The sequence below is a fragment of the Cyrtonyx montezumae genome, unplaced genomic scaffold (assembly GCF_038088225.1).
Source record: "Cyrtonyx montezumae isolate F1298 unplaced genomic scaffold, pur_monq_1.0 scaffold_3, whole genome shotgun sequence".
Lineage (NCBI taxonomy): Eukaryota > Metazoa > Chordata > Aves > Galliformes > Odontophoridae > Cyrtonyx > Cyrtonyx montezumae.
The window spans coordinates 88,827,803-88,850,768 of record NW_027072034.1 but is presented as its reverse complement, the minus strand read 5'-3'; the positions used below and the strand labels follow the sequence as shown (position 1 = coordinate 88,850,768).

Here is a 22,966-nt window from a genome sequence, read left to right as displayed (position 1 = left end):
TAATTTCTACATCTTTGCTCAAGACAATTATTCTCCTAGTTTACTCATTTGTAATTTCCACTTGGACTCTCATTTTGTGATTTTCTGCCAATATTTTGTGTCTTCATCTCCCCAGCAGAGATTGTGTTTTAATTTGCTAACTGCTGTTGGCATACCTTTCCAGTTCTGCTGCAAATATAATTTCCTTGCTCCTTGACCCTTTTGCTATTAACAGTTAGCAATGAAAATACTTTATCAACTTATATTATTCTCCATCATGGTTAAATCCTGTGCTTTCTATTTCTATTTTTGCAAATGACTTCCAAAACAAAAACAAAAACAAAAACAAACAAACAAACAAACAACCCTGAAAAAATAGGCAAATGTAAAACTATGGGCAAATTATCAGTTTTTATAAAATGAACACAGATCTAATCAAGTCATTGTAATTTACTGATTTAACTAAGAATTTGAGCTCTAGATTTGTTACCTTGGACAATTTTCAGAGCCACATGAATAATATGGAAGCAGAAGACTTTTGCAGAAAATATTTACCCCAGCTACAGCTTTAATTATTTATCATGACTAAGATATGGCTAATTGCTCATCTCAGATAGCATTAGTTTTATTTCCATACATTTCACAGTTATCACTCCAGTGTTCAACTTACAACATTCACAACATACAACATTCCAGATGGGTTTTCTGATGTAGTCAGTGCAGCGTGAAAACACATAAACATATTCTCTGTACTCCAAGTTCGCAACAGAATACTTGTACAACTTTTTAAATTATATCTGACCTCTCTGTTCCAGTCTATTTAAAACATGAACAAGAGCATCCTCCCTAATTTTTCTGTATTAATGCAGATATATGCTTTTGGAGTACTCAAATATCAGAGACAGGAGAGTTGTAAAAGAAAATAGGATGATTTACATTGAGAGCATTTATGGAATATATATGTTAAATGTCTCGTTAGTCTCTAAACAGACCGACATCTGTCATTAGCATTAAGGGCATTATACTGTAATGCTGTCAAGCCTCATGTAGAGAGACAAAATATTTAGTCTTAGCAAGGCAACAACAGAGCTCTCTGAGGGAGAAAGCAAAGGATGTTTGAATATTTATCCAGGATTACAAAATGCCAACATCATTCCATGGAGTTCCTTATTCTGCAGATGTAGAAAGTCATGAACAGAGATTTTGACTCTATTAAAATCTTTCAACAAATTAGAGGAACCAGTATCTCAACCTCCTATGACCTCACCCTGACATTCTCAATATGCAGATGAAATGACTCAGCTGGTTAGTGCAAAACTACATGATGGTATTCTGGGCAGAAGCAGATAGATGTCACATCATGTCACAAAAGTATAAATAAGGAAAGGAAAAATAGAAAAAGACCTAGCTGTGACTGAAGAAATATCTTCCTTCTTCTGTAACTCATCACAGAGAAGGGGGTGCAACTAGTGCAGTTGGTACACATTATTAATAGTTAAGTCTCTTGGTGAGATTGCTAGAAGATGCTGGAGAGTATCCAGCACCTCTGAGAGGTCTCAGACGCCCTGAATCCCACCAGTGATAGGGGGATGAAGGTGCAGGGCCAATCCCTAATAGAATTACCATTGCACAAGGTGTGAGAAGCAGTTGCTGTTCCAAGAAATGAGGTAAGCACTGAGGAACTGCTCCTGACCTTTTTCTTGGAAACAGAAAGTATGTGTAAATCGATCACATTCTGATCTCCAATAAGATACATTTGCATAAAGGTCAAATGCAGTCACACAAAAAGTTGTAATCAGCTGCATCAGAAAGGAACCAAAGTTGCTGCTGCAGTTCTACACAGTGTTGAAGGGTTTAGAAAGCAGTTTACTCCTCACAGTAGATGTATTATCACAAAACTGTCCCTCAGAAAGCTCTCACCAGTTGGAAAAGCTTTCCATAGAGAAAAGTAGGATCAAGATCACATAATCATAAGTAGTAAGGTAGATTCATTTGAAGTGCAAGTGAGATTTTCATACTTGAGTGTATAACTGTTTAAAGAGGAAACAACAGTGACTCAGTAGGCTGAATTTCATTACTGCAATATATTAAGTGTATACTTTTCACTGGAGGCTACAGGAGCTCAGTGCTGAGATGTGTTGTCTCTTGAAAATGGCCTTGAGCAACTCATAATTAAAAGCTACTAATCTACTGTGAATCTCCTCAGATATGGTGCGTTTCTCTACTCCCCAGCCCATTTGCAAGAGGAATGCACTGGTTTTAAGTTCCTTCGCTCTAGCTTAAGGTTTGGTTGGCCCTGAGGATGGGAGGGTTAACACATAGAGCTGCAATAACCCAGTCCCACTTGATTTTATGTCTGAATTCTCAGGTTTCTTAGTGGGCCTGGCTCTTGTGAAATCTTTGCTTTCAAATTATGTATGTTGAAATTTCTGTGTCTTGAGAAGCAGAAATGTTCAGGAGGGTCATAGCATCTCTTGAGGCACTCCACTGCTCTGCAGCAATCATAATACATTCTTCTACAGGAACATGTTGTACAAACAGTCAATTTCTATTCTGAAATATGGTGCAAATTTTAATGCACAATTATGTCCTAATCTTCATTCTGTCATCTGAATATTTATGATGCAGTGATATTTTTAATTCTGTATATTTTCACTCCATCCCTAAGCACAGAAGTTAAGTACTGCATTTCTTCTCAACAAAGTTATAAAGACTAAGAAATGAAAAGGGCAGTTTTTACTTCTTGTTCTTCATGAGTTTGTGAAAATAGTTTAGCAAGCAAAGAGAATAATTGCAATGTTGTCAAGCAAAAACCTGAATAAGCCGTCAGCCACTGATCATTGCTCAGTCTGAAAAAAAAAAAGCTGCTCTCAAATTTTTCAGAAAGTGCCACAACCTCCAAGCTGACTTACACAAATCATGTTGGGTATTACAATGCTGAATGAAAAATTCACCAGTCACACCAGCTTCTATTCCAGCTCCTCTCAGCAATGACTTAAAAGTGAATACTTAGTCTGCGTCTCACAGTACTAGGATTTCACTATTTTTCACAGCATGTATTAAATGACATTTTGCTCTTCAGCTGTGTAGACTGTTCAGAGAGTTATCAAAATGAAATATATTTATTATTTTTAATCACCACAAACTAAACAAAATAAAGCTTTCTAATCTTATGTAAAGCATTGTGTCTGAACAGATTGGAAAGTGGTCTGCCAGCATCTACTGGGGATTTCATTTCTAAATGAAAGTAATAGATAAGATTATTTGCTTCTCCTGAATATAGGACTTTTCTAAGACACATATATTAGACAGCATCAATACCCTGTCAGCATCACAGGATTATAAACCATTAAAATAAAATAAAGATAAGGTGCATTTGAAAGACTGAACAACTTTGCAACATATCAACTTTTTTTTTCAATGTTTGTTTTTATCTGCTATGTCATGAATGTCAGCAGTCTCCAAGTCAAACTTGCTTTGTGCACCTTAACATCCTGCTCTATATACCATCAGTATTTGCTGACTTTCCTGCCACAGTGTGATATCTGTTCCTGTAAGTCCTCTATACCATTCAGACTGCTTAATTGCCATTTTATTTTACTACTAGTTCTGCTAAGAATCTTTGTTCCTGTCGACATGTTTTCAATCACTTTTGAAAGTTGAGGTGGCATCTCTGAGTAAGGGGAGACTGACACTATACAAATGGACAAATATGAAGAAATTAATGTTTTCCTACTTTGATGTCCAAAATTCATCTTCTCCTAATTTCACATAGCACAGTGTTTTCTGACCACTTTTAATGGCTTCTTTGAATCATATCCTCACCCACCCTTTTAATAATATCTAGCAAGAGTCTAGCAGTAGCTCAAAGCATCAAAGCTACATCATTATAGTAAAATATGAAAGCAAGCCTAATTCTCAACAGCTCAGGAAAAAAGAGTTTTATGGAATATGTCAGCAGCCCTTCCCAGTTCATGGAATGGAAATGGAACTTGGAGGTACAGGAGGCTACAGACACAAAGTGAATCAAGTTATCTACCACTAAGTTCTGCCAATACTGACGAGTTTGTCATAAGTAGGTAGGTCAATAAGGGATACATTTTAATGTAAATCCAGAGAAGATGCAAGGTCAGTTTTTCCAGATTCACACTGAGATCTCTAAAATCTTCTACAACCACACAATAACAAGGTCAGGTATACTACATATTGCACAGAAAGAAGTTATACTGGATCAATTTTAAGCATTATACACCTTAATGTGTCACAACCAACTTCACATGACCTTTCTGGACTGGAATTTCTGAACAGACCACTATCTTCACAGGCAAACATAGCTCCTAGGTGAATTGTCCCATAGTAAGTCCCTAAAAACTAATTTATTTAAACCAGTTTGCATTTTCTTTCCAAATTTTGCACCCCAAAACATTTCAGAAAACTGTAAAGATTTGTTCTGAAACAATTTACCTTTTGCAGCACATAATTTAGCAAGATTAATTTAAACTGCAGCTTAATTTTCAGAGTAGTTAAAACCTCTCCCACGAAATTTATAAGACATTTTTCTTTAGGTTCAACAAAATTTTTTATAACATTTTTACCATTAACATATTTCCGCCATGGGTAAGAAAAAACAATTTATTTGAACTGATTTGATTTTGAGGTCTCTAACCCTATCTGTGTGCATTATGACATTCGAGTTTTCAGGAACTCCAGTCTTACTTTTCTCACCTCGTCACCTGTTCCAACTTTTGTATTTTGCTAGTGCCACTTAGTTTTGAAATGAAGCAGACCAGTGATTACATGCAGCTGCATGCTGGCATGAATAATGCTTTTAGCTTTTGAGAGAAGTGTTCTCAGAGCTTTGCTCACCATTCTATGACATTGTGTGTCATATTATGTGTGAGTTAGCTCTTCTGAATGATATGAGAAATCTACTGAATGACACAGTTTTTAAAATGTCTTTTCTGTTTTATAAAAAATGTAATTTACTGAGGATAGACTAAATTGCACAGGAAGAGGTCTGTCTGGGCTTGAAATCCATATACATGAAGTTAGTATTCATTTAGGTATGGCAGTAAAAGCATGGTAACTGAAAATCTAAGAAATTCTTTCAAAGCATAACTTTGCTGCAAACAACTGTCTAGATTTAGGCGAACTCATACTGTGACAAACTGAGAATGGAGAAAACACATTTCTTGTCCATAAAAGGAGATCCACAGAGGGTAGTTCTGATTTTGCTGCAGTTCCAAACTATGAAGTGGGGACTAATTGCTGAAAGGAGTTTTGCTTCGTTCCTTTTTTCCCTTTTCCCTTTTTTTTTTTTTTGCCTTCTTAAACAGAAAATGCTTTGTTGAAATAAATACATATATATTAAGAGCTAAGATTTCTCTGCAATTTCTCAGAAGAAATTGCAGACAGTACCCAAAATGTACCAGCAAGTCAATGGAGGTGATTCTTTCTGTTTACTCAGTACTGGTGAAGTCACATCTGCAGTGCTGGATCCAGTTCTGGGCACCTCAGTACAGGAGACTGAAACAAAGATGACTAAGGGACTGTCATGTGAATAGTGGCTGAAGGAGATGCGACTTCTCAGCCTGGAGGAGATAAACTCAGAAGGATCTTATCAAAGTGTAGAAATACCTAATGGGAAAGAGTAAAGAAGCTGGAGCTAAACTCCATTGAGGGTGTTCCACAAAAAAAAAAAAAAAAAAAAAAAAAAAAAAAAAAGAAGAAATGGGCACAAATTGAAATAGATAAAACCATTGAAAGAAGTGATATTTTTAACTTTTTTTTTTTTTTTTTTTTTTTTACTATAAGGGTGATAAAACCCTGAAACAGATTTTCTGAATGGACTTTGGAATGTTCATCCATGGAGAGATTAATAAAATTACTGGACATAGTCCTGTGCAAGCTGCTCCAGCTGACTGTGCTGTGAGAAGGAATATTAGACTAGATGATCTTCTAAGGATCCTTGCAACTTCAGCTGTTCTGCAATTTTTTGAGTCTGTGACTTCATTCCAGAGTGCTAGCAAAGTGACATATGGTGGACTAGTTTGCAGTGTAGGAGAATGAATCTTGAGACTGTTTTCAGTACTTGAAGCAGTACTTCACCCAGGGTCTCTCACATGGTATGACAGTTTTGTAACAACATGAGTTTACTATTTTCATCTTCAGTCTACTGCCTGTGTAAAAATTTAGGTTGGTCTGCTTCAAAGTTAATGGTTTGCTTCCATGATTTGGTTTGACAGTGAATATTAATTTCATTTAAATGCAATTGCAAATACAAAATGGCAGTTATCCACAAGGGAAAAAACACTCCCTTAGACAAACACTCACAGTTCTCAACTACGGTATGATAGAAAGATTAAACCAGAATTGGACACAGGGCTTCCAGAATATACTGAGAAGCTAGAATTGAGAAGACAATACAGGAATCCATATAATGCATAGTATGGCAAAATGCAGTACAAAAAAAGAGCCACAGGGTCCACATTTTTCAAAATTTCAGTCTTGAGTTCATTTTAATCTGTTTGAATGCGACTCTTCATATTCAAGTGGAGTGGGGAGAGAGTTTTCCTTCTGTCCATCAATTTTTCTAATTAAAGCCAGTTTAGTTTCAGCTAATGTGAATAAAACGAGGGAAATACGTTAAAAAAAAATAACAAGCAAGCCCTAGCTCTGAAAAAGACACAAAAAAATGCTCAGTGGATCTATCTGAACTTCCCACTTGTATTATAAATCCTAAACACTGGTTCCTGATGTTCAAAATATAAGAAACGCCACTTTACAGCTTAAATGCATATTTTCTCTTCAAGAATACTCTATCTTATAGCATGAGTGAGAGAACAGTATTCAAATATTGTACTTATTTCTCAGTGTATGACGATGTACTTAGGGTTCGATACTAGCCATATGATGAACAGTAATTTGATGGATTCATGAGATCTCAACGTATACAAACTGTTGACCCTTAGCAAAGTAAGAACTTATTCATTTTATGCGACTTGAGAGTCTGCTACTTTCCTTGTGTCTTTGAAACCTACTACTCACCAGAAGAAACTCTGCAAAAGTGATTTAGCATCTGTTCACTACCAAGGCTTGGTCATGATTTTCCAAGAGTAGCTACTTAACTTTGTGGAGATGGGACCTTGACTGGCATATCTGCCACTATACAAGGAATGAATAAAAGAGATCATCCTGAAAAGTGCATGGGAGGTTGATTAAATACTAAAAAAAAGAAATCACAGAATGTTTGCATTTATTACAGAATAAAATTAAATAATATATTACAATACATATAGCTTATCCATATCTATAAACTGCATAAGAAGTAAAATGTTAAAAACATATCCGAATTTTTACAGCATTTAGTAAATCTTATTTAATTGTTTTTATCCTGACTTTCTGTTTCTTTGTAGATCTTACAGGTGAACAAGGTGATGTCCATCTTGTTTTATGTGATATTTTTTGCATATCTTCGTGGCATTCAATCTACCAACATAGATCAAAGGAGTTTGCCAGAAGATTCAATAAATTCTCTCATTATTAAACTCATTCGGGCAGACATTTTGAAAAACAAGCTTTCTAAGCAGATGGCAGATGTCAAGGAAAACTATCAAAACATAGTGCAAAAAGTAAAGGAACAGCAGGAGATGGATGGAGATGAAAATGTGAAATCAGACTTCCAGCCAGTTATTTCAATGGATATAGACCTCCTAAGGCAGCAGAGACGCTACAACTCTCCTCGAGTTCTCCTGAGTGACAACACACCACTGGAACCACCACCACTGTATCTCACAGAGGACTATGTTGGAAATTCAGTGGTATTGAACAGAACCTCTCGGAGGAAAAGGTATGCTGAGCACAAGAGCCATCGAGGGGAATATTCTGTTTGTGACAGTGAAAGCTTATGGGTCACGGACAAATCATCTGCTATCGATATTAGAGGACACCAGGTAACTGTGCTGGGAGAAATTAAAACAGGCAACTCTCCAGTTAAGCAATATTTTTATGAAACAAGATGTAAGGAAGCCAAGCCTGTTAAAAATGGCTGCCGAGGCATTGATGACAAGCACTGGAACTCCCAATGCAAGACATCACAAACTTATGTTAGAGCACTGACTTCAGAAAACAATAAACTTGTAGGCTGGAGATGGATAAGAATAGACACATCCTGTGTGTGTGCATTGTCAAGAAAAATAGGAAGAACATAAATCTGCATCTCTTTGCTATATAAATTATTACTTTAAATTATATGATATGCATGTAGCATATAAATGTTTATATTGTTTTATATATTATAAGTTGACCTTATTTATTAAACCAGCAAATCTACAGTATATAAGCTTTCTCTCTCAATAAACAAAACTAAAGGGTGTGTGCCTCTGCTATGGGCAACTCCAGATTTTTTTAGACTATGTTTGTGACACTGTTTGTCGGCAGAATACCATAACCTGACTGTAAAATCTGTGTGAAATCAGTATTCTTCATTCTGTATTGTCAAACCAGTGACAGTCATTTAGTAAACTTGTTAAAAATCAGATCAATGTCAAGAGTTGTGTACATATTTATATCTCTCACTATACATTCACATTTAATTGGATTCGGTATCAAACCTCACTGCCAAAAAACCCCAAAAACCTAAAATATGAGACATAGGCTGCAGCTGATGTTGATGTCAGAGGTATCAAGTAGCTGTAAAATACCATTTATGTTTATCATTGCAGCTTTGTAATTGAAATGACCATTTCCCCTGTTAGCATTTCAGAGTGATTGTTCATAATCCAGCATCCATTGTTGTTTTTAAAGCACATTAGTTTTGCAACTAGTTCTAATGCTGCCAATAATCTTAGTAATATTATAAAAATCTAAAATATTTGTAACTAAGCTAATGAGACCAAGAACAGATGTAAATGGATCACTAATTTAATTCATAAATGATTATTTCTTCAGGATATTGTATTTATTGTGATTGACTTCTTTTTCTACACTAATCTATTATCTCATGCTTGAGTTTTACACCATTCTCTGCCTGAGGTTTTAAATTAGAAACAAAGCTGTGTTGTCTTAGTGTTATAAGAACTCCAGGAAATTATATCTTAGAATGGCTATCAAAGCCACACAACATGAAAGTGTTCTCCTCAGCAACACATTCCTCATTTTTAATGGGGAACCCCACAACAAACTTGGTACCTTTCATAGAGGCATAGAAGAATTTATTATTCTTTTTCAAGCCAAATTGTGGTTAAAATTCAGGTAAACCATAGCTGTAATGAAGTTATTCAGTCACACAGGTGTGTTGTTAGGGCAGAAAAACTTGCTAACATATACCTCAAACTAGTTTTTGTATTGTCTTGTAGCTCCACTGGGGACACTAATAATTATGGTACCTGAAGATAAGGTCTATTCTACATGAGATGTATTATGCCCTGGCTGGGATCTTCCTGTCATAAAAAGCAAATTACAGTCACGCCATGAATTTTGGTCAACAGAACTAAGATTGAACCACATATATTATCTGCCCCTATCTAGTTCTTAATCCACAATCAATGCTCAAAGCAAAGCCCTTCAAAAAAGAAAAAAAGCAGCTGTAGTAGTCTTAAATTTTTACATATGGGCTTGTATTGCTGTAGCAAGTTCCACAACAGAAATGAAAATGAGATCAGAGTATGCAAAAATGTGGTGGTAAGGTGCCTTTATTCATATAATTTTCAGTATTGGAGAATCAACTTTGAATCTGCAACAGCTGTTCAATGCAGCAAATTGTGGTCTCCCCTAATCCCTTGCAGAGAGCCTTACACATCATATAATGGACAGGTTGCTCATGAGCCCAAGCAGGGAAATAGCTGACACTGAAAACTAGACTGGAGCATGGAGGTATAATTCTAGAGAGGAGGGCATAAACAAAGGGTTTTTTTGTTTGTTTGTTTTTTTTGAAAACTCTCCCAGTTTTCAAAATGAGGCCTCAGAGGAAATGTCATCACCTCAAAGGACTAAAATCTAACTTTGATTCAAGAAATAAGAGCTTCAGAGCTTTAATACCAAGGCAATCATTCAAAGGGAAGAGATGATAACAAGCAACTCAGTATCTAATAAATGTGATTTTTTTTCCTGAATTCTTCTTCCTTGGAAAACAAACAAAACAAAAACCTCAACAGGTCTTATGCTATTTTTACTGGCAGAAGAGTGTCAGTTACAATAACACCTAACTATTAATCTTTCTGTTTGTGAGGAGAAGTACATTTTTAAGAGGCTTGTCCCACTGAAAAATTTTCCAGGTTATAAACCTAATTTTACATTCAAAATTCCCAAATGGAGATTATTTTCAGATGTAGTGAATAACTGATAGCAGATGTTGTCATGTATCATTAACTTTAGAGATCTCCATTCTTCCATGCATCAATTAGGTCTATGTCTGTTGCTTATATATCATTATTTGTTAAATTCATTGTTCCTGGAGAAATGATGGTATTCTTGTTTACATCACTGTATATCCAGAGAAAGTATACTAAATACAGGTGAGAAAATGTATTATTACAGCAGTGCAATTAACATCAGGATCAATCCTAATCTCAGTATTTCTACCACTAAAAATCAAGGGATGGTCATTCTTTATAAGTATGAAGAAAACAATTAGTTGTTCTAGTTAAAGACATTATGATTCTTGACTTCACCAATGCACTGGTGTTTTCTGAGTGCCCAGCAAAAACACATCAGAGTAAATATAACACCAATCATCTGAAACATATTAAATAGGAAAGAAACAGGGTGCATAAGGTTATGAGATCAGCTGCCTCTTTCTTACCTGAGTATAGCAATGAACAGAAGTGTTACACTTTGGAAATGATCCATCTTCAATCGAAGTCAACAATAAAATACTGTGGGGAAAGCTGCATCAGGCCATGGGTGAAGAAAATCCTGCAAATCTCAATCAGAGAGCAGAGCAATTGCACATGTTAATTACATGTTCCTGTAAACCCTGTGTATACATAAGATGCTGTATAATTTTGTAACAAGTTTGTAAACAAAACCTGTAATAAATTTGTTAAAGCCTAGTTCTGTTTTTCCTGTAGCTTGGGATGATTATATTGTCAGCTCTGGTGATGGCACACTGAATTAAAAGCAAAATACTCAGCTCACAGTGCTAGCTTATTTTAAGTATTTTGAAAGTCACTCCTATTAGGCTGTCAATATTATTTTGCCAATAGATCATTATAAATGCATGTTTTATTTAGCTTTTCTCCCAAATGCCTGAATGCTATTCTGAAGTTGCCTTCCTGTATCAACCTATATTTTCTCAGTTTTTTCCCTATTTTTCTATAGTCCATTTAGCAACAGTAAAAAACATTCCTCTGAGGTTTTGGGAAACCATCTGCATTTATTTTATCACCTTTGAACATGTGTTCAGAAATGCAGTATGTGTAGAGAGTTTACTGCTACCAAGAGATTTGTGCTGCTGCACCAGGAAGAAACTTTGACTAGACTATACAGAGAGTGCACTAGAAACCATTCTGCTCATACTCTATAATTTCAGCACTACAGCAATCAACATCTCTATACATTGTGTATCTGCAATCAACAGCAAATAGGAAACAAATTCGATTGGGAGTTCCAAAATTAAAAATTTAATGGTAATGCCCTGATATTTCTGTCCTTTCAGTAGATGTATTTGCACAGTGAAGTAAAATGCATAACCATTCATTTCATTTAATAGAAACACTGTGGAAAAATAAATGTGATTCTGTGTTCCCCCTGCATGGTACATGTATTTAATTCATCAAGCATGTGATGGTGGGGCCAAGGGAGAATGAGAAGGAGAGGATAATCAGCTCCACAGCTTGTGAGAAGGGTGGGAGCATTTTTAACGTGCAGAGGGCTTATTTTCCAAAATGCTTTGCCTGTATTTTGTTACAGCAGATGGCAGAATGATGAAGCATGCGCAGATGTAGTGTAAAAAAATCAAGCAATGTAAGGATAATGAAACCTTTCCCTGGGAGAGTCTGCTATTCTCTGCCTCTGTAGGTTCATACTGTTTTGTGCAGATTTTTGGAGAGTTTAGCAGTAACATTTCCACTAATTTCATAACAAGAATCTGTAGCAGAAAAAATGTATCTACTTCTTTTTTTCTGGAATGTCTTAAATTCACAAGCTCAATAATTTTATTAAACATATCTATATATTTGTAACCAAGATGATTAAGTACTTCTGATGAATAGCAAATGGTAATACTTTATATAAAGATATCCAAATACAGATTTCTTCTTTCTTTTGTTGGTGAGCTTTGAAGCCAACAGCACCTGAAAGTCATATTTTCACTATAGAGCTGAACTTTTGATGTCATAACCTCATATTTCTAGCCAGTTTGATCACAGGGTCCCATTATGCAGGTGCTCACCATACAATTAGGTGAGAAAATGAGTAGCCTTATCTAGATCATGCTTGATAAGCAGCTGTGTGCATGGAAGTTCTACATGGAGCAAAAAGAAATAAAGTGACAGAATTTTATACTGTCTTTTCATCCACCTTCTCAAATCTCTCAGTCTCTCCCTTGAGACTGAAGTTGCTTAACCAGGAAATTGGTAATCATGAGTGGCTTCTTGTTTATACAGAGGTTGAGACAAAAGATAAAACTTTGACACAAGTACAATGGGTGCTCCTCATTTCATGTTTCTTGTCTGCCCAGAAGTGGGCTGCTCATGATCTTTAACAGATCTTCTGTAAAGCAGACTGCAGAGTGTTGTCTGCCCCTCTCTAGAACAAAGAGGCAGAAAATGCCCCTTCTGAGCATGCTGCTACTTGTACCACAAAGAGGACAGAAAACACTTAAATACTTGGATTATTTGTAAATCACATTGAGATCATTTGACAGAAAATGCTAATATGCTCAGGGAGGCTTCTAAGGAAGTTGTGATGCTTCTTTTTTCTAAGTAAATATATTTGCATGGCAGGTGAGAGAAATGCTGTTGAAAAGACAGGGAGTTAGAACTGTGGGGTCACAAAAGTCTCAGTTTTAGGAAGATGGGGTTGAGGGATTATTCAGCTATAATCTCAGGTCAAAGAGTCATTTCTGATATTACAAAGGTTAAATAAATGGCACCGGATCATCTGAAACACAGATTCAAAAGGAAAATTAGCCTTAGTTAATTGAAATAAATCCCTCTGCATTAAGTAGGAATTGACTATGCTCAATGAAGACAGAAGATGAAGTCTTACTCTTATCCTTATGCAGCCCCTGTTTGTCAGCACTTTGGACTACAAAGCTGTTAAATGAGAGCAGAATTTGGCTAAATCCAAACTGAATGTATAAGAGTTAGTTGAAAGCATCGTCCACCATGCAAAAAAAGCCAAGTTATAAAAATTGTTGAGTACTCCATTTAGTTCCCCATACCTAAATTTAAATGATATTTTAGCTACTTAATATGACAAGAACTCAAATATTTAGCAGCAAATGAAAAAGAAAATAAATCAAAGCATGTAGTAAAACACCACATCTAGCACTGTGAACAGGAATCAACAGGTCTCTGTGTCTGAGAAAGGATTTTAAATTTTAGACTTTAAATTTTGATTTTGCTTCATACATATTATTTTGTGTAATAAGCACCTCACTTACTGTTTGTAGACATTCACATTCGTTGGATTATGGTGAAGAAATATGCCTCAAATCTTGCTGGGCAAAGTAAAAGTTGAGAAGTCCCACATTTTGTAGTAGATAAAATTAAATGTGAGGTTGACATATTTTGCTTCTCAGGATCAGAGATTAAATATGTTTTAAAAAATTGAATGGCAGTTTGGCCCAATTATTACAAGTACTTTCAGTCAGATTCATATGTGGCACAGCACACTGGTCAAATGGAGCACGTTTCTTAATCTTTTTTTTGCACACACTGACTAAATATGATTCCATTCAGTTTGGAAGACAGAAATGTGATCATTTGTACATTGCTGATAGAATGTACACTGTAATTCCAATATATGAGATGAATTACAGGTCAGAACATGATTCTTGCATTTATGCCCTGAGGAAAAACTTCCAGGAAGCATATTTTTCAGTTCTGCACAAAATGCTGAGCTACAACAGTTGCAGTGTCTGTGCTGAGATAGCACAAAAATTTGTTTGAAGACTTGAGAAAGCAGAACTCTTCAGATTGAAGAGCTGAAAAGTAGAAAAGGTGGAATGGATGGCATAATAATTACTACATTGTTTCCTTGAAACCTAGATCCCTCAAATGTGAAACAGACTGAGTAACCTTATGATACCCCTAATATCAAAATCTGACTCAGAGGCACAGGTCAATAATTTTAGCAGTCTTGACTTCTTGAGACTTGGCATCAGGATATGGTAGTTGTCCTAGGAGAGTGTAAGGGTGAAGAAATACCTTCCTCCACCATAACTATATAACAGCAAATATGCAAAATAGAGTTCTTATGGGAACAGCCTTGTCTCAAACTCCCGTGTTTTCTGGCTTGCTACATGCTGTTTTCTCAGAGGGGTATGAGGGCACAGAAAACAGAAATTAAGACAGAAACAGAAAATTTCTCTTTTGATAACTTCCTTCAGTGATCTATTTTCCTTTCAGCTTTCCTATGCAATCTGTGCAACCTGATCTAGGAAGCCTGCTTTGGCAGGAGAGTTGGACTAGGTGATCTCTAAAGGTCACCTCCAACCCCTACAATTGTCTGATTCTGTGATTCGTCTTTACCATATATCTGCCCTACAACAACAATATATGGTGACATTTTCTGTTATGAATTCCACTGCAGGGAAAGAATATAGCTGCAGTATTATGCCTGGAATGAGGAGGGTGACTAAGCAGTATCTGTGGTTCCTTCCTTTTCTTTTTTATATGCCACGGAGATTGGTGTCTATCAGCAGCACAAAATGTGTATTTCCTGTTCACAGCACCCAGGCAAGGAGAGAGTGAAGTAAACTCCACCATGTTCAGGGTAGTGGAGACTAAAGAGGAAAGGATTTTTTTTTTTTTTTGTATTTTTGAACAAAATTATTTTATTTAACAATTTCAGTTGTATCCAGATTGACAGAAAATGCTAGTCCAAATAGTGAAAAATGCTAATTCACCCATATAATTTTAGGAGGAAACATCACACACATAACTAATAAATACGCAACTCTATTCTGATCCCATGAAGCTTTAATGTCTGACTTCAGTAGGATTAGTCCAAGTTCTTGCCATCACAATAAAGCCTAGAATCATATCTATGCCATTTAAAGCAAGATGGCGAGCTCTGAATTCTATTGGACTTTCATTTCCTGCATACCATGTAGTTACTGCCTGTGGAGCTACATGATGAACACCAACACAATTATTTAATATTATATATTATAGGAGCATTATACTACGCTGAAGAAGTTTTAAGCTACAAACGCTCTTCATAGGGAGGTATCACAGTCATAACTCAGGCTGATTCATTATAGCTCACCAAGTAAACTCAGGGGCTTTCTGTGGCACATGATAAATAGTCTCCCCTGAGAACCACCATACATAGCAGTTAAAGATTTGTCTCATTCAAAATTGAATTTATTTCTTGCTTCAGATGTAATTTCACAAAATGTTAATCAAGAAATAAAAACTAGACTTGCAATTACTGACATTAAGAATTAATTCTGAAATCAAACTCAAGAAAAACTAAAAGTCTGCACAAGATTGGTGAAAATGTTTTTGGTCAGAAACAAAACTACTTCAGACAATAGCTATCTAATTCCAGATAAAACAAAGAACTTAGTCCTGCCAAACAGAGGTTTCCACCTGAGCCAGTTTATATTACCAAAGCTTCATCAAAACTTTCTAAGCATTTTTCAGTAAGTAAATGTTGAGTACAATTAACATAACTTTTTGTACATTGTAAACACTCCAAGACTGCAATTCTAAAATAAACTGAAATGATTCATTCTGTGTAAGCATCACAGAATTAATGGTCTTAATCTGCCCTCAGTCATTAGAAACTAATATGTCTTGAGATTAAACTTGGAAAACTTCTTTGATAAGTTCTTTCTTTACTTCTCTTTCATAAAATCTTCATGAATGCTAAAGCTTTTACAAATCCAAAACATTATCAGATTTATCTTCTGTCAGACCTAAGATCATGATTCTCTTAAGTGTTTACTTAATACTCAATTTCTTCAAACAACAACCTACCCTGTGGGTATAGTAGTAGAGGCACTGAAATGAGGAACTACAGCTCAGTAGCCATAAATACAGCAAATAGCACTGAAATTGATACCAAGAAATTCAATGGAATGCCAGAACTGAAGCTTGATAAGATTAACAACAAGAACAAGAGAGGGAAGCAGAAACTGAGAAAAATCCAAACTTTCATAAACTTCAAAATCAGCTACCCTTTGATAAAGTAGTGGTTCATATTTTTTTTCTTACATAGTCTATCTCCCTCTTGATATTGCTTTATAAAATTCATTCTCTTCCTGTGAAAGCAAGATATAATAGTTTGTGCTGAAATTCTGCTGCCAGGGATATTTTCATGCTTCAAACATGCAGTATGTCTCTGCTTACAATCAGGGTAACCACTCCTAACAAATTCCTTTCTTAAACCTGTAATCCCACTGCCCATCTGGCTGTGGGAGTGGTTTATAGATTTATTCTTCAAAAAAATAGATAGGATTTACAGAGAGCTAGTTTCATGATTAGGCTACATTGAAGGGAATTTGGTTCACTCAGTCTGCTAGCCTAGGTCTTTGTCTGAGACAGATAGCATTTAATCATATGCTCAGTTTTAAAAAGGCAAATAGGTGTCTTGAAGTTGGTAAGATTATCTCTATGATTAAAGCTAAGCACATGCTTAGATGGACCAGGATAATAAGGTTTCAAATTATATTACTGGAAATAATAGTGATTCAGGAAAAAAAAAAGAAGAAGAAGATGTCAACAAGACAGCACACCCAATGAACCAAACAACAACAAAACAACAGAAAAATGTGAGTAACCGTTGTGGTTCCCATCTCATAAATATTTGTTAAAATATCTGCAGGGAAAACATAGAAGCAGAACAAGTAACCTGTAAACATTTAAGACCTGATCCAATATCCATGGAAATTTGTAAAAAAGCTCCATAAAATTCCAGAGGATCCTGATCAAGTGCTTAATAATGGAAACATTATCAATAAAATGCCATAAATTTATAGGATAAAAGACAAAAAAAGAGCATAAAAAACTAACTTTTTTGTTGTTGTTTAAACAGACGATAGAATTAGTAAATAAAGTAATATCTAGAGTGCAGTAAGCATGTATTCGTCAGTACTTTAACAATACTTGAAAGCAATATTCAAAAAGACTTGGATATAAAAGGAGTCACCTGGACTGGGAGCTGGTTGAGAGAATAACATGTAAGGATAACTGGAAATGTGATGAACAAGGGGAAGAAGCCTTTCAGTGGGTAAATGTAGAAACAATTGTAGATCTGAGGTAAAATTATGGTTAAGATGCTTATATTCCATGTTTGAAGGCAAATTGGCCTCCTTCCCTCAAATGAGATGTTTGGCTCTCTAAAAGTTGACAAGGAAAGAAAGGAGAAAGTGATTTGGGTAACTATTTGAGATTATTTCTTTGCTTAGTGACTCCTTACTCATTTAGGTATAAATGCTACAATTGCAGATGAATATTCAAGTGACATGCACAAATAAACTTCCCTGCATTTTCTCTGTTTACTCCCCTACATTCATATGCAGTATCCAAGTCTTAAGCAAGTTCCTAAAATACTATACTTTTCTGAGTTCTTGGTAGGTGGCTCCAGCATCTTTGGAAGTTTTAAAGCAGACATGGAAAGATGGGGGATTTCTCCAGCATGAGATAATGTAGCTAGAATTTAGACTTAAAGGGTCTTTGGCATAAAATTCACATTTTTGCCCTCTCATACTGTCTAGCTGAATGTCAGTTGTCTACAAAAGAGAAGGATCTAAGTATCATCCACTGACAAATGGAGCAAACCATATGTAAAAACACATTCTATTTTCCTGCTCTTCCATTTCTCTTGGTAGCTGAGCTCAGTACTATCTTAAACTTGGAGTCCAAAAAGTTAATTGCTTCCCCTATTAGAAGAAATTGCTACTATAACTTGGATGACAGAGAGTGGGACACATATTCACAACTTGGTCACTCCAGTTCACATTTATGAGCATATTTCATCAAGGTGTCTGAGCACCTCTGAGGCCAACACGGATGCATTACTTCTGGAGGGAAATAGGTCATGACTAAAGCAGCATGGCAAAAGAAGATATAAGTTGTGTTAATTCCTTGCTGGGAGAGGGGATTTACTTCCTCTTTCTCTGATATCTTGCTCTATAGTGCCTCTACCTCAAATAAAGGCACTACCATTGCCTTTGTTTGCTTCACACTGGATAATAAAGAAATGAGTTTTCCCTTAAAATATTAAATGTTATGACAGATTTTTACAAATACATATACATTTGTTCACCTACAGATTCCTTTTTGTCTTTTGTGCAATTTTTTTAAAGACCTCCTGATCTCTGCAATTTCAGAAAGTCTCCCAAGGGTTGGAAGACTTGTAAGTAGTATGGCCTACTTAAAAATCCTAGCTAGGTAAAGGAAAGTGGCTTGGACTGAGAAGTACAAGCCCAGCAATTCGACAGAAGTTGTTCAGTGGAGATGTCTGGTATTTTCAACAGGAGTGTGATCTCTAAGAACAAAATTAACTCTTTCTACAGTAACCAAAAATGACAGAGGTCATGAGACAGTGTATGGAAGAGAAGGAAATATCAGGGAAAACAGCTTTTAACAGTGAAAAGTCTGAGAGAAAGGGAGGGTAGGAGAGAGAAAGAGAGGAAGCATCAACTTTTTCAGATATTTGGCAGTGGTAGCAAAATTACTGTCCTCAAATGAAAATGGGTAGTTCACAACAGAGATGAAAAAATAGGTACAAGAATTAGAATTATAATAGTTCAGTAGGAAGGGACCTTTTGGGATCAAGTCCAGCCTGACTAAAAGCTAAAACATGTTATTAAGAGCACTATTCAAATACCTCTTAAGCAGTGACAAGCATGGGGCATCAACTACTACACTGGGAAGGCTGTTGTAACTGCAAAGAAATTGATGCTACTGACTGAACCTTCTCTGGCCATTGGTAAACAAGAAACTGAGCCCAGCACCTCCCTACCCTTCTTCTTAGGGAGCTGCAGAGAGCAATGAAGTTGCCTCTCAACCTCCTCTTCTCCAGAATGGACACTCCAAGTGTCCTCACTCTCCTCACAGGACATGCCCTCCAGCCCTGTTACAAGTTTGGTTGCCTTCCTCAGGATGCATTCAAAGACATAAACGAAACGTCCTTTTTACATTGTGGAACCCAGAACTGCATACAGTATTCAAGGTGAAGACACATCAATGCTATATACAATCACTGCTAATCTCCAATGCTACAAAGTATGTAGGTTGCTCCAAAATTAATGTCTCCTGTTTATTCCCATGAAAACTACAACAGAGACAATGAGCATAACACTATTTGATAGAGAAAATTCCCAGCTACAAAACACTATTTTTCAACAGACACCACAAATAGTTATGTATTTTTGCTAGTGATGAATAAGAATGCTAAGCTCATAAAACTTCATATGCCCAGAAGGAGTGAAGCTTCTCATTCACACTGCTGTTGCTAGTGCTGAAACACACCACACACCACTTCATTGTGCTAACATCCACCATTTAATCTCCATAAACACTCAGCAAGTGTTAATGGGTGCAGTATTTTCCATATAGAGTAATTTAGTTTCATATTTTGCTTCATATATATTTCCACATCAGATGCCATTTTGTCAGATTGCCCCTGTTGCATGGCAATAAAATTAAACAAAATATTGGCAGGAAGGTTCAACATCTACTGCCATCTAATCAACATCCATCATCGGCCAACATAACAAAATAGGAGGCATTACTTTCAGAGCAGCCCTCATACATCTGTGTGGCCTTTTCAGAGCAGCCCTAAATCCATCTGTGTGGCCTTTTGTCCCTTCAGGGAGTCAGTAGCACCTCCTCCCAGTTTTGTACCACTGATAGAGACAATCAACTTTTTATTATTATTATTATTATTAATTTTATATTTTTGTTAGTAGGGACAATATAAACTGAAAAGAAGATTGACTAAGGTTAAGGGAAAGTTGGGACTAAGAATCTGCGGCCACACACACAGCAGGAAAGCACTAATGAGAAAGACACTTTGCAAGTTAAAAATATAACCATTTCCTTAACAAAGAATTGTAAAATAACAGCTGTACAGCAAGGCAGAACAAAGTTTCTTCAGTGGTGAAAGATGGGTGATTGAATGGAAAGACACCATCTGCCTTATCAGAAATAAATAAGGTCTGCCAAGTCGTAAACCAGGACTTCTTCATGAAGAGAAAGCTCAGGTTGCATTCCACTGAAATGGCAACACAGCTTTGTTCTGCAGGCAAGTACAGCAATCTTCAAAGGAACAGTGAAATTCTAGATGTTTTAAAAGGATTTCCCACTATACTGATGTTGTTCCCATCACACACAAGCCAAGGAGTAGAAAGGCAGCACATCAAAACACGTATACATGTACTTGGAATCAGGTGTCTCTTCTATATCAGAGCATGCTTTCTACTGCCTTTAAAAGCAACATTTCAATTGCAAGTCCATGGAAAAAAACTTCCTGCTGCACCTCCACCACAGGCAAGATGCTAAGAAGAAGTCATTGCCAACAGTGATTGAAAAACAAAACTCACAGATAGGAATGAATACTCTGGTACTGCTCAAGGTTTAAGTCAGACCATTTCCATTGCTGTGAGCATATTTGACAATACAGTTTAGGTTTAACTACTGTAGTGTTCAACCAAATGTAGAACATAGACATGAAATATACTTTGATCTGAACTAATTAAATAGTAATTAATTAGTGAGAACTTTTTGTTCAGAAATACATCTGATGCAATGAAAGAAAGGTGTAACTGTAGCAAGGAGTTTTGTTGTTAATTCATTTGTGGCCCATCTGCTTGGGAGTGAGATCTGAAGTACCACAGAAGAACCACAGGTCACAAGATGCAGTAGCCTGCAAGATCTGCAAGACCTGGGGGTCCTGGTGGACAAGAAGCTGGACATGAGCCAGCAGTGCACGCTTGCAGCCCAGAAGGCCAACTGTGTTCTGGGCTGCATCAAAAAAGGGGTCTCCAGCAGGAAGAGGGAGGTGATTGTCCCCCTCTACTCAGCTCTTGTGAGGCCCCATCTGGAGTACCAGTCCAGGCCTGGGGGCCCCAGTACAGGAAGGACATGGAGACAGTGAGCCACCCAGCCAGTAATGCCATCACAGAAGGCCACCAGTTGAGCATGACCTCCCCCTGATGAACCCATGCTGACTACTTCTGATAACTCTCTTCTCTTCCAACTGACTGAAAATAGCATCCAGAACCAACTGTTCCATCACCTTCCCAGGGATAGAGGTGAGACTCACTGGCCTGCAGTTCTCTGGATCCTCCTCCTTGCCCTTTTTGAAGACCAGAGTGACATTGGCTATCCTTCTGTCTTCAGGCACCTCTCCCATTCTCCAAGACATCTCAATGATGATAGAGAGTGGTTCAGCAGTCACCTCTGCCAGCTCCCATTCCGCCTGTGGATGAATCCCTTCAGGGCCCATGGATTTATGTACACTGATGATGCATAGGCACTCTCAGACCATCTCCTCCCTCACCAAAGGGGAGCCTTCCGTTTCCCAGACCCTCTCACTTACCCCCAGGGTCCAGGAGTCCAGTGGGGGAGTTTCCACAGTGAAGACAGAAGCAAAGAAGGTGTTCGGTATCTCTTCCTTCTCGGAATCCTGTTACCAGAACACCTCCCTCATTTAGTATGGGACCCACATTTTCCCTAGTCTTCCTTTTACTGTTGACATAGTTAAAAAAGCCTTTCTTATTATCCTTTATCTTCTTTTCCAGATTAAATTTCAGGTTGGCTTTGGCCTTCCTCGTTGCATCCCTAAATTCCATCAAAGTTCTCAAGAAACTGACTGATATGGTTGCGACTGTCAGGCAAATTTCAAATTGACTTGAAAAAATAGAAACGCCACTTCCATCTTTAAGAAACAGAAAAAGGAAGACCCAGGCAACTACAGGTCAGTGAATCCCACTTCTGAGCCTGGGAAGATCACAGAGGAAGATCCTACTGGAAGATATGTTAAAGCACATGCAAAATGTGGAGGTGATCCAAGACAGCCAGAAAGGTGTCACCGAGATCAGATCATGCCTAAGCAATCTGGTGGCCTTTTATGATGGAATGATAGCATCAGTGGATAAAAGAAACACAGCTGATGTCATCTACCTGGATTTGTGCAAGGACTTTGACATGGTCCCACACTATAACCTTATTTCTAAATTGGAGAGAGATGGATTTGAAGGACAGACTATTCAGTGAATAAAGAAAAAGCTGGATGGTTGTAGTGAGAGAATTCTTATCAATGGCTCTATGTCTAGGTGGAGGCCAGTCATGAGTAGTGTCTCCCAGAGGTATGTTGCATTTTAACATCTTTATTAACGACATAGAAAGTGGGATTGAGCATACCCTCATCAAGTTTGGTGCTGACATCAAGTTGAGTGGCATAGTTGACACAATAGAAGGAAGGGACACCATCCAGAGGGACCAGGACAGTCTTGAAAAATGGGTCCATGAGAATCTAATGAGGCTTAGCAAAGCCAAGAGCAAGATGTTGCCCTTAGGTTGGGGCAATTCTAAGATATGAGTACGGACTGAATCAAGAGGACTTGGTGGTCTTAGTGGATGAAAAGCTGGACAAGAGCCAGCAGTGTGGGCATGCAGACCAGAAGGCCTACGGTATCCTAGGCTGCATCAAAAGAGGTGTTGCCAGAAGGGGGAGGGAGTTGATTGTCCCCATCTACTCTGCCTATTTGAGGCCCCATTTTGGGTACTGTGTCCAAGCCTGGGGCTCCCTGTAAAGGAAGGATATAGAGCTGTTGGAGAGGGTTCAGAGAAGGGCCACGAAGATA

At 37.1% G+C, this 22,966-nt stretch overlaps 1 protein-coding gene across 1 annotated transcript in view; it reads left to right on the top strand.

Annotated features, from left to right (window-relative positions):
- NTF3 (neurotrophin 3) overlaps positions 1 to 8,306 on the top strand; it is a 63,899-nt gene extending 55,593 nt beyond the window's left edge. Inside the window, exon 2 of the mRNA XM_065742376.1 lies at positions 7,395 to 8,306. Within this exon, the coding sequence (XP_065598448.1) occupies positions 7,395 to 8,189 (795 nt within the window). The 3' untranslated portion in view covers positions 8,190 to 8,306. The remainder of the gene's footprint in view (positions 1 to 7,394) is intronic.
- Positions 8,307 to 22,966: the final 14,660 nt, after the last annotated feature.